Source organism: Bufo bufo, chromosome 6, assembly GCF_905171765.1.
Source record: "Bufo bufo chromosome 6, aBufBuf1.1, whole genome shotgun sequence".
In the NCBI taxonomy this organism is placed as follows: domain Eukaryota; kingdom Metazoa; phylum Chordata; class Amphibia; order Anura; family Bufonidae; genus Bufo; species Bufo bufo.
Window position 1 is genome coordinate 19,787,917 of NC_053394.1, and position 17,124 is coordinate 19,805,040.

General features: G+C 44.3%; 1 protein-coding gene across 4 annotated transcripts in view; it reads left to right on the forward strand.

The window, feature by feature from the left end:
* The window catches only part of ZYX (zyxin), a 29,438-nt gene extending 13,890 nt beyond the window's left edge, over nucleotides 1–15,548 (forward strand). For 3 of the 4 annotated variants that reach the window (XM_040434756.1, XM_040434755.1, XM_040434757.1), the window contains exons 3-9: nucleotides 1,116–1,351; nucleotides 3,635–4,456; nucleotides 6,652–6,763; nucleotides 10,705–10,874; nucleotides 11,717–11,895; nucleotides 12,919–13,039; nucleotides 14,696–15,548. In XM_040434756.1, coding sequence (XP_040290690.1) covers nucleotides 1,116–1,351; nucleotides 3,635–4,456; nucleotides 6,652–6,763; nucleotides 10,705–10,874; nucleotides 11,717–11,895; nucleotides 12,919–13,039; nucleotides 14,696–14,806 — 1,751 coding nt within the window. In that variant the 3' untranslated portion in view covers nucleotides 14,807–15,548. The remainder of the gene's footprint in view (nucleotides 1–1,115; nucleotides 1,352–3,634; nucleotides 4,457–6,651; nucleotides 6,764–10,704; nucleotides 10,875–11,716; nucleotides 11,896–12,918; nucleotides 13,040–14,695) is intronic. The other variant, XM_040434758.1, reaches the window with a different exon arrangement.
* The last annotated feature ends 1,576 nt before the right edge of the window (nucleotides 15,549–17,124 follow it).

A 17,124-nucleotide genomic window follows, 5' to 3' on the forward strand; every position in this document is an offset into this window, starting at 1 on the left:
TATAACCATTCGTTTTTAGTATAGGGCACTTGTACACCTTACCGTTTTTGGTTTCTTTGGTTGCTAGACCTGTTTCACTGTATATGGGAATTACTACGCGCCCTCTCCTCCTAATTAAGTCATTCCTCCTGCCTGACTGCTTGCTGCACATGTAAATACTGGTTCTGCCATGTGTTTGCGAACTATGACCACATTATTGTACCCAGGGGCCTGGGGAGCTGAAGAATGAGATAATTAAGATTCATTATCTAGTGCAGGAAATTTAAGGGAGAATTAAAAGGACCATTAAACTGGAATTTCATGCAATTTTGTATTTTTTATTTTTTGTATGGAAATATAACAGCAGTCAGGCCCATTCATTTATTTGCATGGTAAAGGTGCTACGTCCTCACTCCAATATAGTAGACTTTTCTTTTACTCTACCATGGTTGATTTGTAGAGAGGGTGCAGACTGACCTGATATTATAGCTGGGTGGAAATGAAAGGATCATTATTTATGGCCTATCACAATATCTGATAGGTGCAGGCCCTACCTTTAAAGACTTGCACCTTTGTGAAGAATGGATGCACTCGGACCCCCAGATGAGGTGGCCACCAGCGGTGAGATATTTGATGTGTCCACCTCTCTTCAGTCTGTCCTGTGGAGGGTCTAGAAACAAATGCTCAAGTGTGCAAATCCCACAGAAGTCACTGGAGGGACCCACGTCCATGCAGGTCCATCACCATTCTCGGCAGCCAGCTCATCACGGGGTTGGGGGACTGTTATTCTCAACACAGTTGTAGGTCACAAAGCATTTATGGCTCTGGATATGCAATAAATATCTGAAAAGTCTTGGCCATTTACCCTTAAAAGTTCTAATCATTTGAGAAGCTTGGGTGACAACCACGGCCACAGCAATGGCTTCTGCATGGCCTGTCCACTGTTTTCCTTGCTGACCAACTTGTGGAGCTTAGTTGTGGTTCAAAAATTACCTCATTGATCGAGCCATTGAGTCTGATTGAGTGCCAAGTAGGCTCGATTAACTGTGGGTGATTTCTCACTTGGTCCTCTGGGGGCATGATTTTATTTTATTTTTTTGTTGGCATCCCTTTAAAACCTTTTTCTCTCTCTTCAGAATTCATTTTGCCACCTCCTCCACCCAACGATGACTCTGTCATGAGCCCCACCATGTCTTTCCCACCTCCTCCACCTTCCTTTGGGGATGACATCCTTGGTTCCCCCACATCCAGCTTCCCTCCACCTCCACCACCTGAATTTGCCGAGCCCTTTCCACCTCCTGCTGAAGAGTTCTTCCCTTCACCACCTTCCCTGGAGGAAACAAGCCTTGTTAGTGGAACTAGCGACATCCAGGTAAAAATATACGCACCAAAAATATGTAATTGGTACTTCTTTATTCTATTCTTCGCTGCGCATCTACTGACAAGTTCCAGCTTCTTTGCTGATTCTTGGAAGGAAGACAGTTCTTAAAATGTCTTCAGAATGTTTATGTAATCTTGAGTTTTAATTTCTTAGACATTTTTGTTTCATATAAGATTTTAAAAAATGTGCTTGAAATGTTCTAATGGGACAATTCATTATTATTATTATTATTATTATTATTATTATTATTATCATCATCATGATGTGTCTTCATGTCAGTGTAGACTCTTGGTTGACTATATAAATAATGTTGCTCCAGAATTTTGTATTTTTGTCTTCATACTTAATGTCATGTTCATAATTCCTTGATTGTCTCCATCCATCTTGTTGCTGGTCATTCTCTTCTTCCTCCTTCAACTCTTTGGAACGTGGATGGGTTTTCCAATGAGCTGGTTCTTTGTAGTAGTATATCCAGAAGAAGAATAACTCCAATCATTTAATGTCAAGTTGAAGACCCTGCTTGGTCAAGAAATTGGTTGGTTTTTTTTTTCCCTACCATTCATGGTGACTTTCACCAACTCCAGTCGCAAAAGACGTCACCAACAACGTAGCTTAATGGCATCGGTCAATACTTTTCTTTCTCTGTTGTCCAGCTGGTGAAGGTCTTGATTGAGGAACAGTCTTGCTTTCTTCAATCTTCATGAGATATGAAAGACATGAAGGGCACGCAATTAAAGTGAAATACATAAAACTCCTAAACTCCAACAAAAACTCATGAGAGATTGTAAATTTTTGTTTTCTTATCGCGCCCCCAACAGTGTGACAAAACATATATGTTCAGGATAATATTTTTGAGGAGAATGTCCTTGGTCTAGAGTTGGACCAGAATTTTTATTGGTCTAGAAGACCATTTTTCACAGTTTATTTGAGTGATCATCTGAAAGAAGTATAACATTATGTAATGGTATCCTCTCAGTCTCTTTTCTGACCTTTTAGAGGACACAGGATAAAATAAGTAAAAAAGCAAATAATTAAAAATACCAATAAACAAAAACCCCAATAAACCCCCTATCTGACCACCAATATCCAAAGTTTTAGCCTTATTGAGATTCTCATAACTAGGAAGTTATACTTCATAATAAATAGTGGACAATGGCGTACACAATGGTGCTGAGCTATTTTTAGAATTCCCATATCGGTGAATGGCGAGTGGCCAAGCATGCTCGGCTGCTCTCTGTTCACTTCGAGGGTCTCTTTCTGGAGATGGAAGAAGGTCTCATAGGTGAGACCGACACCTATCTGACGTTCATGGCATATCCTAGCGATATGCCATCAATGTCCCAGATGGGCCAACCCCTTATTTGTATTATAGAGAAGAAAAAAAAATTCTACACAAAAAAGCCCAAAATATCAAACACCATGGGGAAATTAAATAAAACTTAGTTAGCTGCCATGGAGAAATGCAGAAATAAATGTCAAAATCACATGTAAAAGGCAGCTAACCACAGACGTTAAATCCTCTCTGCACGAGCGTGTCAGGAAACACCTGGAGGAGATGGTTCAGAAAGGAGAAGTCCAGAACCAGTGGAAAGCAATTAAACCATCTGCTTTATTCAATGGCACAAGGTTAAAAGCCGAGATGGACAAAACGACGTAGTGCAAGACACTAAGGTGCCCACACACATTAGACTAAAGTTGATGAAAATGGATGATTTCAACCAAGATGAACATTCGTTGGGTGAAACGTAACATCAAATGATCCACCTTCATCGAAATCTGGAGAGAAGTCGATATTCGGACGAATATCTTTTTGTTCTTAAGAAGTTTCCATCGTCCATGATTAATCTGTGTTTGAAAGAGCATTCCCAGAAAGATCTTTCGTACTTCGCCCAGAGTTATTGACCATGTATGACCAGTTTAAACAACCATATTGGCCGATGTGGACAAAAATGAGTATTGCTTTTGTCGGCAAAGTGATTGTTTACCAGATGATCCTTCGTTCAACGATTGTTCAACCTTAAACCTACTTAAGTCTAATGCGTATGGCCGCCTTTAGTAGTAGTCACTGTTTTTGGACTTCTCCATTTACCCCCTCTACACAGCCTGTGTGTAAAACCACTGAGGTGGTCAATAAGGCCAAAAATACCTAATACATTAAGGCCCTGCCTTAAATGTAGTTGCATTACATGGGACTATATAAAGTCATTCTTCTCTACCTATCTGCGGGACATTACTATTATAGTCAGTCTTATTCAACTTTTTGCCTTTTCACAGGTCACACCACCACCACCACCACCACCACCACCACCTCCACCAGCTCCTCCAGTGGTCACTCCAAAACCACCTGCCCCATCTTCTTTTTCACCTAAGCCAACTGTGCCTTTAACATTTACACCTAAAACCCCAGCAACCACATTTAGCCCTAAGCCTGTTGCCCCTCCTTTTGTTAGCCCTAAACCTAACAATCCTATCCCAGTTGCACCAAAACCGGCAGCGCCAGTGGCGGTTTCACCCAAACCTTCTGTACCTAACACATTTATTCCAAAGTTTCCTGCCCCCCATGCATTTTCTCCTGTACAGTCTTCTAACCCACCGCCTGCTCCTTCCTTTTCTCCTAAGCCGGTGAGTGCACCAACTTTCTCCCCAAAACCGGCTCCATCTCACACATTCACCCCAAAACCTTCTGCCCCCCACACATTCACACCCAAACAGATAGAACCAGCATCAGAATCTTCACGCCCACAACAGAAGTTTCCCACATCTCAGCCCAGTGTCACCAGAGTGGACCCTCCTGCTCCTTCCGCACCTTCGTCTACAGGGCCATCAGGATTTAACTTTGCACAGCAACGTGAAAAGCCTCAAGTGCTTGAAAAAGCTAGACCTGACCCTGAAGGGCCACAGAAAGAGAATGGAAGAATTGTTGTGCCCCAGGCTGAAATCAACAGAAATTCTGGGTCACAGATGGAGAACTTTAGGAACCACCAAGGAATAAAATCCAATGGAGCGCCATCAGAAGGCTATCAGTCTTTGAAAATACAGTCAGATGCAACCCAAAGAAAATCTCCTCAACCCAACATGCAAAGACCTCCCGAGCCTGTAAGTGTTACCTCGTATTTCTGAAATTCTTCTTGGTGGTGGGTTTTCTTAATGGACTAACCAATGTACTAGTGCAGTAGAGGTGAGTTTGTTATTTGGCACAGCTCATGGGGATCTTATCATGGGTGTTTTCCATAGTTTACTATTGATCCTGATGCACATGCAAAGCAAATGACAAATTCAGCTCTGCTACTTATGTAGGACTATAGGTCATACATACTGTTGTGATTGTCAGTGGACCAGATTGATTGGCAGATTAAAGAGTTCCCCCACCCAAAAATCCCCAGAAATAAAAAATTATCCATTCATGTCCTTGAGCCACCCGGTTGTATGCAGCCTTCCTATATTCTTTCTGTGATTTCCATGTGTAAGGGAAAACTGGGTTGACAACCTGTGGGGCCACCATTACATCTCCCCTGGTGTTGTCATGCAGTGATATAGGAGGAGGGTGTTGACCTGTCCATCTGGCTTGTAGAACTTTCTTCACTTCAGTAGAACATATATTGACCAGTGAAGAAACCTACCGAAAGCCTGGACTTCTAAGACGACTGGTGTTTTCAGCTCAAGCTGCTTTCGATGCTCTTGTGGCTCCTATGGCTGTTTTCGAGGTTATGTTGGTATGGAGGTACTGCATTGGTCACTGTTTGGTACGGTTTGTGTTGGCATGGAGGTACTGTGTAGGCCACTGTCTGGCACTGTTATGGGGGTTTTGTGGCTTGTACAAAATATGTTTTGGTGCACATCTTGAATTTAGACTCTGGAGGGAACATCTGGAATTCTGCCTGACAACCCCTGTGGGAACGATACTGGTGGCCATATCGGATGCTACCCAGATTTGGCCAAAATGGCAGAAATTTGAAATTCCAAATTTGACAGGAGAGGACTGCTCAGGGACCTATATTTACTGGGAATTTTGAAAATGCTCATTTACAGCAATGACTGTCAATCAGAGCTCTGACACAGCCAGAGGCTCAGGGAGTGGAATGGGTAATGAAGCCGCACCATGATGTCATGATCGTGTTGCATAGCTGGATACAATTTAGGGATGAAGAGTATTTGAAACGTGGGCGTTGTTTTTCTAAGCTGAGGCTGACAGAGCAGAGTTTGCTTTTGTGACATTGCAATTTTTAAAAAAAACATTGACCTAGGAAAGAGTAGAAGTACAAATCGGAGTCGTATGATGGCATCTACAGGAGCTAGTTGTAGGATGGTGCTTCTGTTGCATTATCTATATATGAGGCCAAGTCTTCATCCTCGTGAAATTTTTGTCCTCCTTCAGCTTTTGAAAACTTCCCCTTGCTCCCAGTCTATTCCCCCTGTGATAAACCACAACCATTGTGACTCATGAACATCAAGGCCTGTCACAGTCAGCTACGTCCCGTTTGGAATTGCCTGAGACTCTAAAGTTCGGGTATACTCAAAATACTGTGGAGTCGTCCTCTGAAGAACCATCTTAACCCATTGAACCTCAAGACCAATTAACAGGCAGAACCCCTGAGTCGGACGCTTGTATCTCCAATATCTAAGTGTACCAGCCCATCATAAATGTCTCACTACCCCCTCATTAACCTTTGCCTACGCCCTCTTCATCCCTCCATTGTTTTGTTGCCACATCACTTCTAAAAATGTTGTTTTCTTATGGACCTTTGCTTGAAAACTGAGCCAACCCATCCAATTTTACCAACTAGCTGGACATATGTACCCTGTTGGCAAAATCTAGTTATCAACATGCATGCTTGGCCAAGCATCCATGCTTATTTCAGTAGGGAGACAAGCCACCTGTCCCCTGGCATATGGATGAGCCACATTGAAATCCAACATGTCAATGTGGTCATTTCCCTTGATATCTGACAATGTCGGATAGTTGGGGTGTCCCACCCATTAGATTCTAATCTGTAGTTGTTATTGACAATGGTTGGACCAAAGAAATGTTGCTCAGCCTAGTAGACTCTGAGGCCTGGAATATTCATGGCTTTCATCTTATCAAAAGGGCACCATATTTATGGTGGAACATTCATAGACCTTAATAGTAAAGGTGTCCAAGTTAAGTTCTCAAATAACACACTTGGTTTCCAGACTATGGACTGGACACCAAGGTTTTGGAAGCCCAAAGGGTAGTAGGATGGGTTGACTTAAAAGCAATGGTTACCCTTTTAACTGAGGTGAGGTGTCTACAATTATACTCTTCGTTTTAGGATCGGACTGGACAGGGATTGAACATGAAAGAAGTGGAAGAGTTGGAAATGTTGACCCAGCAATTAATGCGGGAGATGGACAAACAGCCAACAGCAGAATCCCATACCATGGGTAAGTTGACCACATACATATGCTGTATTAAACGGACTGTCCAGCCGTTAATATTGATGAGCGTTAGCACGCTTCTTCACGGTCATTTTACGCGTTCGTTTTGCGGTAACGTGACGCACTGCTGCATATATTGGCCTTTATTCTTACAGTAGAGAAGTAATTAATTATAACTTTTTGTGAATTGGGACATTTAAACGTACTTTTTTTAAAAAAATTATTCCAATTTAAATTTAGTAGGAGTCGGCATCTGAGTCGGTTCATTTTTTCCGACTCCAGGTACCCAAAATTGCCTCCGACTCTGACAGCCCTGGATAAAACAAGTCCTTACATATAACAGTCAGGAATAGCTGATAACTAGTAACTGATCCAGCTATTTTACCGGAGAAGTGGCCTTGACTGGTTGGGTCTGAGTCTGGGGCATTGTATGTTCAGTCTAGTTTCAACTTACGATGGGTCAGAAAAGACCATTGTGTGTTGAAAATATTGTATCCTGAGGCCATTGTATCTTGAGGGATCACTGTACTTGTATTACATTGCACTTCCGAGACAAAGTGTAGTGAAATAAAGAAGAGGTGGCGCTCGCATGGAGCTGATTGGTGGGGGTGTCGGGAGTTGCCGACCAGATATTGATGATAGGTCATCAATATTAATGGCGGGACAACCCCTTTAACTTACCTTTGATGAACTATTTTCAGGAAAGATTTGTGGAGGCTTTCTTGGTCATACCATGGTCATACAAACCTCAGTGGCCTGGGGCTATGACGCTTTGAGCATCCATCCCTTTTCTCCCACATAGAGGATGGGTGTCTACCTATTCAATATTTCAGTGGCGTCACCATGGCATAGCTCCATTACTTGTCTTTGGTTGGTGGCCCAAAACATCTGCAGGCTCAGAAGATAGGCCACAAGACGGTTCAGTAGGAGCTTATGTTGGGTTTCTGGTCAAGATGAGGATTTTGGATGACGACATCTGTATTGGAAAGTTCTAAGATCTGAATGTGGTCTCGTGCTGGTTTACTAGCCAACCCTGTCTCCATCCAGATGTTTACACAGGTGGAGGCACTTTGGAATGTGTAGAAGTCTATAGGTGTAATATCACTCGGCTCCCACATGGATCCTTCACTCTCGCCCACTCATTGCTTCTGGGATTTAGTCTTCATAATGTAAACTCTCAAGTGGATGAGAGAAGTGGAGCTGGAAGAGCTTCACCCGGGGTCAAAGAGACACAAGAAACTGAGTATTTGGATGGGAGAGCCAGCATTAAGTAAAATTTATAGGCTGGGATCCTCTTGGGCCTCTTTACTTCTCAGATTTATTATTTCTCATTGTACTCGTTCTGTTCAGTAATTCTTCAATCCAAGTTGGAAAAGTATTTTATTTTTTGGTTTATTTTTCCCCTAGTTTATTTGAATTGTTATTTTTTTCCTATTCTATTTCAGTTGTTTAATTATTTTTATTTCAATGATTAGATTTTTTTGTAATTTACTTACGGTGTATTATTTTTTGTTATGTGCACTATCCATATTTTTACTATTTTTGTGTTACATTCTATTTTTAATTAAGATTTGAATAATTTTTTAAAAAGTGTGAAAGAAACAAACACTGCGGTGCGAATTTTAGAAATGTATAAATTTTAAAGTGGAGCTCTGCCTTAGATTTATATTGACTCTGTAGCTTTCAACTGTAACATCTGGCCTCCATTTATTTATTTTTTTTGCTGTTTTTATCTTTCGAGTTAAAAAAATCTGTTGTAATCTGGAAACAACCAGCAATCAGGGTCACTGCTGCTGATGGATCTTAACGTCTGCAAGATTTTCTGCTGGTTTTGGGTTGGGGCTTAGCGGATGGATGGGTTGAAGTATTCCTGGGGACGGAGACAGAGAAGTGGGGGAGGGCTCCTGCTACAGCCAGGCGCCTTACAGCCAGAAACAGGTTTGTGAGAAGGAGAATGGGGCATTGTATGCTGAATGCAGTTTTCACAGGAGAACATAGTAAAGTGGTTGTGCTAGGAAGACCACCCCTGTCTATATTACCTAATAGGGCACATGGATATCGTATAGGGGACTCCCCCTCTATGAGCCAAAAATGAGAACTATCTGGAGTCCAGACATACTTTTTGTAATATATGTATTAAAGAACCAATAATAATAATAATAATAATAATAAATCCTATCGGACAAAGCAGCTTGCTGATGGTTTCCATGTAAAGAAATGCATTTGAAAAACTTACAAAGATACTGGATTATACATTTGCTGACGATCTAGAAGCAATAGTAATGAAAGGGTTACTAAGCACGAGGGATTAGGTCCGTCCTGACAAATCTTATAATCATTTTGGTAATTCCCGTTCTCACACAGATTAGGAGCTGTAGAAATCATTCCTATATGCATTAAATTGTGTGAGGAATCTGCGCCAATTACCTGGGCTTTTTTTTTTTTTTAATACAAACCAGTTAGGACCCGTAGGAAGTTCACAGTACAAACGAAAAATGATGATGATGATGTCACCCACACATTGCCCGTGTCACGAAGGAGGAGGACCTTCTGTGGAGTCTTTGGCCTGGTCTATCTGGGAGCATAAAACTTCTGAAAAGTGTTTATTTTTTTTTGGAGGAAATCTTTTTTGCAAAAAAACTGCACAGGTGGCATTGGACGTTCACCAAATTTTTTTAAATATTCATGAGCACATGGCACGAGTAAAATATAAGAATTCTGTTCAATGTCAATGAGCTGCTTCCAAGGCCGGCGGAATATTGTTGTGCGTTACGGCAGACCTCGGAGGCCATAATGTTACCGCTTTACCAAGCGTTAGAGCGCCCTCTTCCCCAATATATTAATTGCGGCCAGTTATGAAGCTGGAAAAGGTCCAAAGAAGAAGGCGGCCATACACTGCCGACGGCTGTTCATCCATGCGCATACCCCTGGTTGATATTGATGGACAGCCATACGTGCTAGCTAACTATATTGGAGAACACAATCAATCAAGAACATTCGCACTCCTGTCAGTGCACCAGGAGAGCCGACGGACGCGAATTATACTACTGCTATCATAGGTGTATGACTATTGATTGCATTGATTTGCCCACCTCCTTTTTATAATTTAGTATTTTCCTCTGTCAGAGCTAAAATCGGGGCATTCTGGGGTAATTTAGAAAATGCGTGTTTCATTTGCCTACTGGGTTGACCAAGATTCTTAAGATAGCCTATCAATATCAAATCAGTGGGGTCTATTATTATTATTATTATTATTATTATTATCTTACTTTTTTGTGTTATGGATTATATAACGGACAGAAACTACTGATTGACAAAGGTCATTCATATTCCCAGAAGGGCGAGGCAGAGCAAGTATACTTGTATGGTGCATACTGAAAGCCCCACTAAAAGGGAAAGTTTCCTAGAATAAAACCTAAAAACAGACCTTTTTAATATACATTATCAAATGGGGGGGGGAACCGTCTGCAGGATCAACCCTATTCCGCCAGTCATACTGTCTGGTAGAGTCAATCCCGAGGATTAAAATGTCTTGGGAAAATCGGTTGCAGCGTCCCCAAGAAAAAATAATTGTATTCTTTATATAAATGAGGGTTTCAGGGGTCCGAGGGGTGTGCACTTTGTTTTTCCAGTGCTGGCCACGGCCCTTAATACACTGACGCCGGGGTTCCAATATTCTGCATTTATAGTTGTTGACGTCCAGTATAAAACGTGTGACCAGTAGACTGTAGAAAATCGGACCCCTTCCCCGCCTGCTTGCTGATAAGAGTTTACAGAATACCGCCATATAGTGCTCTAAGTGCAGTAATCAGTAATAAGACTTACACATAATGGGGGCTCCCTTGGGGACAAGAACCTTTTCCAGCACCTAAAACCAGTCCTTCCAGTAGGGGAAGGGGGGTCCTCTTGATCATGGTGACATGTTGTTTTTTTACCGCTCTTTGCAGATCGTTGTAAACTGTGTGGCCAGGGATTGTCCAGGACGGAGACGGTGGTGAGGGCCGGAGAGCACCTGTACCACGTCCACTGTTTCACCTGCACCAAGTGTGAGCAGCAGCTACAGGGGCAGCAGTACTACGAGTGCGAAGGGCGGCCCCTCTGCGAGGACTGCTACCAGGTGAGTCGGGGGAGTGGCGGACGGCTGGGTCTTGCAGCACTTGGTCTCCGAGCCGGTGGACCTTCTCATCATGACCTTGGGGTTCTCCATCCGCTCAGGTCCCTTCTGCAGCCACAAGGTTTCCACCATTCACTCCAGAACTTGAAGTGTTGCCGATATCTAACATGTCGTAATTGTTCAGCCCACAAAGCCCACGCTCCACTGCTGCAGCCGCCCACGCGTGGAATGTGTACCCATAGCTTTGTAGGATCTGTTCTACTGCATTCTGCGTGTCTGACCACCAAATGATTGTATGTAGGTCCGAGTGCTGAAGTGGTCGCAGGAAGCTCTACTCTGCTGGGTATCGTGCAGGCTGTCTCTCCTGTAGGTCACATTGGAGAGCTCTGTATAAAGCAGGCTGTCTCCCTTGTAGGTCACATTGGAGAGCTCTGTATAAAGCGGGCTGTCTCTCCTGTAGGTCACATCGGAGAGCTCTGTATAAAGCGGGCTGTCTCCCTTGTAGGTCACATCGGAGAGCTCTGTATAAAGCGGGCTGTCTCCCTTGTAGGTCACATCGGAGAGCTCTGTATAAAGCGGGCTGTCTCTCTTGTAGGTCACATCAGAGAGCTCTGTATAAAGCGGGCTGTCTCTCTTGTAGGTCACATCGGAGAGCTCTGTATAAAGCGGGCTGTCTCTCCTGTAGGTCACATCGGAGAGCTCTGTATAAAGCAGGCTGTCTCCCTTGTAGGTCACATTGGAGACCTCTGGTAGGTCACATTGGAGAGCTCTGTATAAAGCAGGCTGTCACTCTTGCGGGAGACATTAGAGTGCTCTGAATAATGCAGGTTGTCTCTTTCCTGCAGGACACGTTAGAGCGCTGTGCGGTGTGTGAGAAGAAGATAACGGAACGTTTGCTGAAGGCCATGGGAAAGGCCTATCACCCCGAATGCTTCACCTGCGCCGTCTGCAGTCGCGCGCTCCAAGGAGAGCCTTTTATTGTGGATCAGAATAACCTGCCGCATTGTGTTGCCGATTACCACAGGTCAGTGGGGCCCCTACTATTCCAGTCTATGGGACCGTCATTCCTATGTTATATCGGCAGTGCATTTGTTTCTACTTGACACATAATCTGATGTCCAAGCTCATATTATACCGGTAAGGCTCCATTCACACGTCCGTAACGTGTTTTGCGCATTCGCAAAACACGGACACGGCAATGTTTGCGGACTGCACATCGCCGGCACTAATAGAATATGCCTGTTCTTGTCCGCAATTACGGACAAGAATAGGACATGTTATATTTTTTTCGGGAACGGAAATGCGATTCGTGCGGCCCCATAGAAATGAATGGGTCCGCAATTTATTTTGCGGAACGAAATTGCGGACGTGTGAATGGACCCTTATATTGTAACTTACACCTGTTATACCAGCGCTGCCTATAGACAGTACATCCCTGGCAACCAATGCACTCATGTTGTAACGGCAGAGCCCCTGTCGTAGGGGGCATGGCCCGAGTGGTAGGGGGCAGAGGCCGAGTGGTAGGGGGCAGAGCCCGAGTGGTAGGGGGCAGAGGCCGAGTGGTAGGGGGCAGAGGCCGAGTGGTAGGGGGCAGAGGCCGAGTGGTAGGGGGCAGAGGCCGAGTGGTAGGGGGCAGAGGCCGAGTGGTAGGGGGCAGAGGCCGAGTGGTAGGGGGCAGAGGCCGAGTGGTAGGGGGCAGAGGCCGAGTGGTAGGGGGCAGAGCCCCTGTCGTATGGGAAGAGCCCGAGTGATAGGGGGCAGGGCCCGAGTGATAGGGGGCAGCTGCCCGTGTAGTAGGGGGCATGGCCTGTGTCTATTATGTCTGTGATACATATGTCATATATCAACATTTAAAGGGAAGCCATACCCATGTTATAGCAGTAATATCCCTACATCCATTCGCCTTGTGCATGGCCGATGCTCCTCTAGGTTGCATTGTAGCGTGAAATATTATTTTTTTTGTTCCGTTTTTTTCCCCCCTCCTGTATCTGCTCATCATACGGCTGGGTTTGCTTACATCACCTCTGCCTGCTTTGCTTGCCTTTAGGAAGTATGCTCCTCGCTGCTCCGTCTGTGGAGAACCAATTGCCCCAGAGCCTGGACGGGATGAAACCGTAAGGGTGGTGGCCCTGGAGAAGAACTTCCATATGATGTGCTACAAGTGTGAGGTGAGCATTTCTACTCTCTAGCCTTCTTCATCCAGTGCCGGACCGGGGTTCCTTGGGCCCACCAGAGGAAATTATTCTCGGAGGCCCACCTGCCATATTATCAGTAAGGTCCAAGGCCCCTTTCACACGGGCGAGTATTCCGCGCGGATGCGATGCGTGAGGTGAACACATTGCACCCGCACTGAATACCGACCCATTCATTTCTATGGGGCTGTGCACATGAGCGGTGATTTTCACGCATCACTTGTACGTTGCATGAAAATCGCAGCATGCTCTATATTCTGCGATTTTCACGCAACGCAGGCCCCATAGAAGTGAATGGGGCTGCGTGAAAATCGCAAGCAAGTGCGGATGCTGTGCGATTTTCACGCACGGTTGCTAGGAGACGATCGGGATGGAGACCCGATCATTATTATTTTCCCTTATAACATGGTTATAAGGGAAAATAATAGCATTCTGAATACAGAATGCTTAGTACAATAGCGCTGGAGGGGTTAAAAAATAATAATAATAATTTAACTCTCCTTAATCCACTTGTTCGCGCAGCCGGCATCTCTTCTGTCTTCATCTGTGAGGAATAAGACCTTTGATGACGTCACTACGCTCATCACATGATCCATCACCATGGTAAAAGATCGTGTGATGGACCATGTGATGAGCGCAGTGATGTCATCAAAGGTCTTATTCCTCACAGAACAAGACAGAAGAGATGCCGGCTGCGCGAACAAGTGGATTAAGGCGAGTTAAATTTTTTAATATTTTTTTTTAACCCCTCCAGCCCTATTGTACTAAGCATTCTGTATTCAGAATGCTATTATTTTCCCTTATAACCATGTTATAAGGGGAAATAATACAATCTACACTACAACTAACCCAAACCTGAACTTTTGTGAAGAAGTTCGGGTCTGGGTACCACATTCGGTTTTTTATCACGTGCGTGCAAAACACATTGCACCCGCGCGATGAAAACTGAACAACGGAACGCAATCGCAGGCAAAACTGACTGCAATTGCGTACCTACTCGCGCGGGTTTGCCGCAACGCATCCCGACCTTATCCGGACACGCTCGTGTGAAAGAGGCCTAATAGGGCGTCGTTATAAGAAATAGACCTCACTGGCAAGTGATTGGCTCCAAAGGCAGCTACAAATGTTTTTTATTTTTTTCCTCCCGGACCATTGGGACCATTATGGAATCAGAGACTGGGCCCACAAGAGGATCCTCTGGTGATCTAGCCTGACAGTCCTTAGTCCCTACAAGAGATATACAGTCCCAAATAGCTACAAATAATACAAAGAGTTGTTAGCACCTAGCACTCTGTGAACCGCCACAATATCGTACAGGAATGCGCATGCGCGCTGTGGCCACCATGTTGGACGAGGGAACGAGAAATGGGCAATGCCAGTCTTCACGTAATTGATTGCCAAAAAATGTTATAGAGAAGACTGCCATTAATAGTAATGCAATGATGGACACAGTCCTTACCCAGGCTTGAGTAGAATCTGTCCCCAACAAAGTGACCAAAAATGTAATTTTTTTTGTGTGTCAAATTTGACTTGCTTTAGCAGCGGCCTCCTGGCATTGAGGCTCTTTCTCAGCTTGCTAATGCCTATGCCAATCAAGGCTGTAAAACTTTTCTGTTCCCTTCCCCCCTCCAGGACTGTGATTGCCCTCTTTCCACCGAAGCCAACGACTCCGGTTGCTTCCCGTCGGACGGACACGTTCTGTGCAAAAAATGCCACACAGTGAGGGCACGGGCTGCCATGTAACCTTGCCTATGTAGGTCGCTCCTAGATACAAGCTCCAGCTTCGTCCACCAAAGACTCTTGGAGCGACTGACCGCTCCGTCCTCCTCTCTGCAGCTGCTGCTTCCGACGTAGTTCAGTGTTACGGTCTATTGACCGGTTTACCGCTTCTGCCGCGGAGACTTCTAGATAACTTCTGGTTTTGCCGTCACTTCGCTGCTAACCACTAGTTAGTCCTTTTCGCTTACCTGCCCGACCGCCTGCCTGCCACACAATGTCTTTTATGTGTTAGTGCTGAAATGCCATTTTTTTATTAGATTTTTTTTTTTGTATTCCCCCCCCCCCCCCCCCATCTTGTGAAATTTCCGGGACTGGATGGAATTTTTTGGTAAAACTGGGCGCCCTCGTCACCAGTGCTTGTTCTCAGCCACTCATCGGAAATGTGGACAATGTTACTAGGTTCTCCCGATACAAAAATCTCCAGTCCTTTCCTACATTGAGACTATGAATTTGGGGTTCAGTTCTTTCCCTACCGCTCCGTCAGGGGTCACCGCCCGGCTCGAAGAATGACTGAAGGATAATTGTTTTGTAGGATTTTTCCATGCGTCTCCTTCGGTCCTGAGGGTCTCCGCTCGCGTGTTTGCCTCTGCTAGCCCCGTAGATTATCTTTGCTGTGTGTCGCTAAGTTTCTTTATTTCTTTTTTCATTTTTTTTTTTTTGCACATTTCTTACCAAAAATAGTTTTAACGAGGCTTAAAAAAAAAAACTAAGAAAAAAGCCATTTTATAGAACAATCAGGTAACCCAAGATAACGGCGCAGAGTTTACAGAAACTTGGCTGTAGCGTCCCGTGAACCCCTCTTCGTAGAGAGGACCATATAAAGGACCATATTTTTTTAAGTGACATTTTTTTTTGTTAACGATGAAATTACCCATTAAAAAAAAAAATTGAAAAAAAAAATGCAGTTTTTTTTTATTATTCTCCTGATACATTAATTCATGTAACAGTTCACCTTTAAAGGGGATGTTTGAAACACTTTCGGGAAACCTCAACCTCATCAGCGTAATTACCTGCTTCCTACCACTCGGTTCTGGCTTGTTCGGTCCACCTGCTTTTTAACTTCCAAAATGGACTGAAGTCACGTGTGCCGTTGCAGCACAGTGGGACCCAGCGACATACCACTTGGGGGGGGGGCCACGTCCCCACTGCAGCCAGGCATTGGCTGCAGTGGCAATTGTGACCCTTATCCATTCTAGAAGTTGGCAAACTGGGACCCCGGGGTCCAGTGGACAAAAGAAGCCAGAACGGCCATGGGGAGCTGGTAAATATCCTTCCCTCAAACAGGTTGGGTGAGAAGGGGGGGGAGACTGCCCAACCATATTTCAACGGTGGACTACCCCTTTAATGAGTCTTCTCTTATAGGTCAATGGTGTCTATGTCAGACCTATGCATTATGTGCTGTCCTAATACTAGTGAATGTAATTAAGTACTCGGGAGGACCCCCCCCCATGGAGGACTGCCCATAGGAGGGAGTGTCCGGCATGGCGAGCCTCCGCAGGGGAGGCCCCCAATAAACTGTTCCAGCAGAATGCTGTAGAATTCAACTATACAATTCTGTCTGCCGCTACACACAGCCATATAAAGGGGTCTGCGGCTAGCTCCCCCTAGTGGTGGCTGTCTGTACCTTTTTGTGAGATATGCCTTTTTTTGGGGATTTTGGGCTAAGGCTCCACCACAGCGTGCACACATAGTAATAACTCCTTGCAATGGCTGCAATTTTTTAGGATATATCGTAGTTTATGCAATCCATATACTGTACTCTGCACAATCCATACTTACCAGTTTTTAAGAAGGGAGATTTAGGAAAGTCCTGGTGCCGTGCCCGTTCATATAGGACCTGCTCTCAATCCTTGAATCACAAATAGTACATACAACCCCCCAAATTTTTTATTTGCCTTCCCTGCACCACTAGGATTTGTTAGGGTTATGCTTTCACTGATCAGGACCACCAGCGATAATAATAATACATGTGAGTATAAGACACTTTGTAATATATCTTATCAGGCTCCTCACTGTGAATTCCCTGCTAAATCTGTCTTTAGAGATCAAGAATGACTTCAGGACACAGAAGGATCAGATGATATGCTGCCTATAGGAGTCTATGGAGGGGGGAGGAGGAATGAGCTGCTAGAGGGAGAAAGAAGCATTTTTTTTTTTTTCTCTGATAAGCTATATTACAAATGTTTCTCATATCCACCTGTACTATTGATTTACGGAAAATTTGTTGAAAATGTAAGGACCCCTTCACTGTTGGAAAATTCGATTCGGCTGCTTTGCCAAAT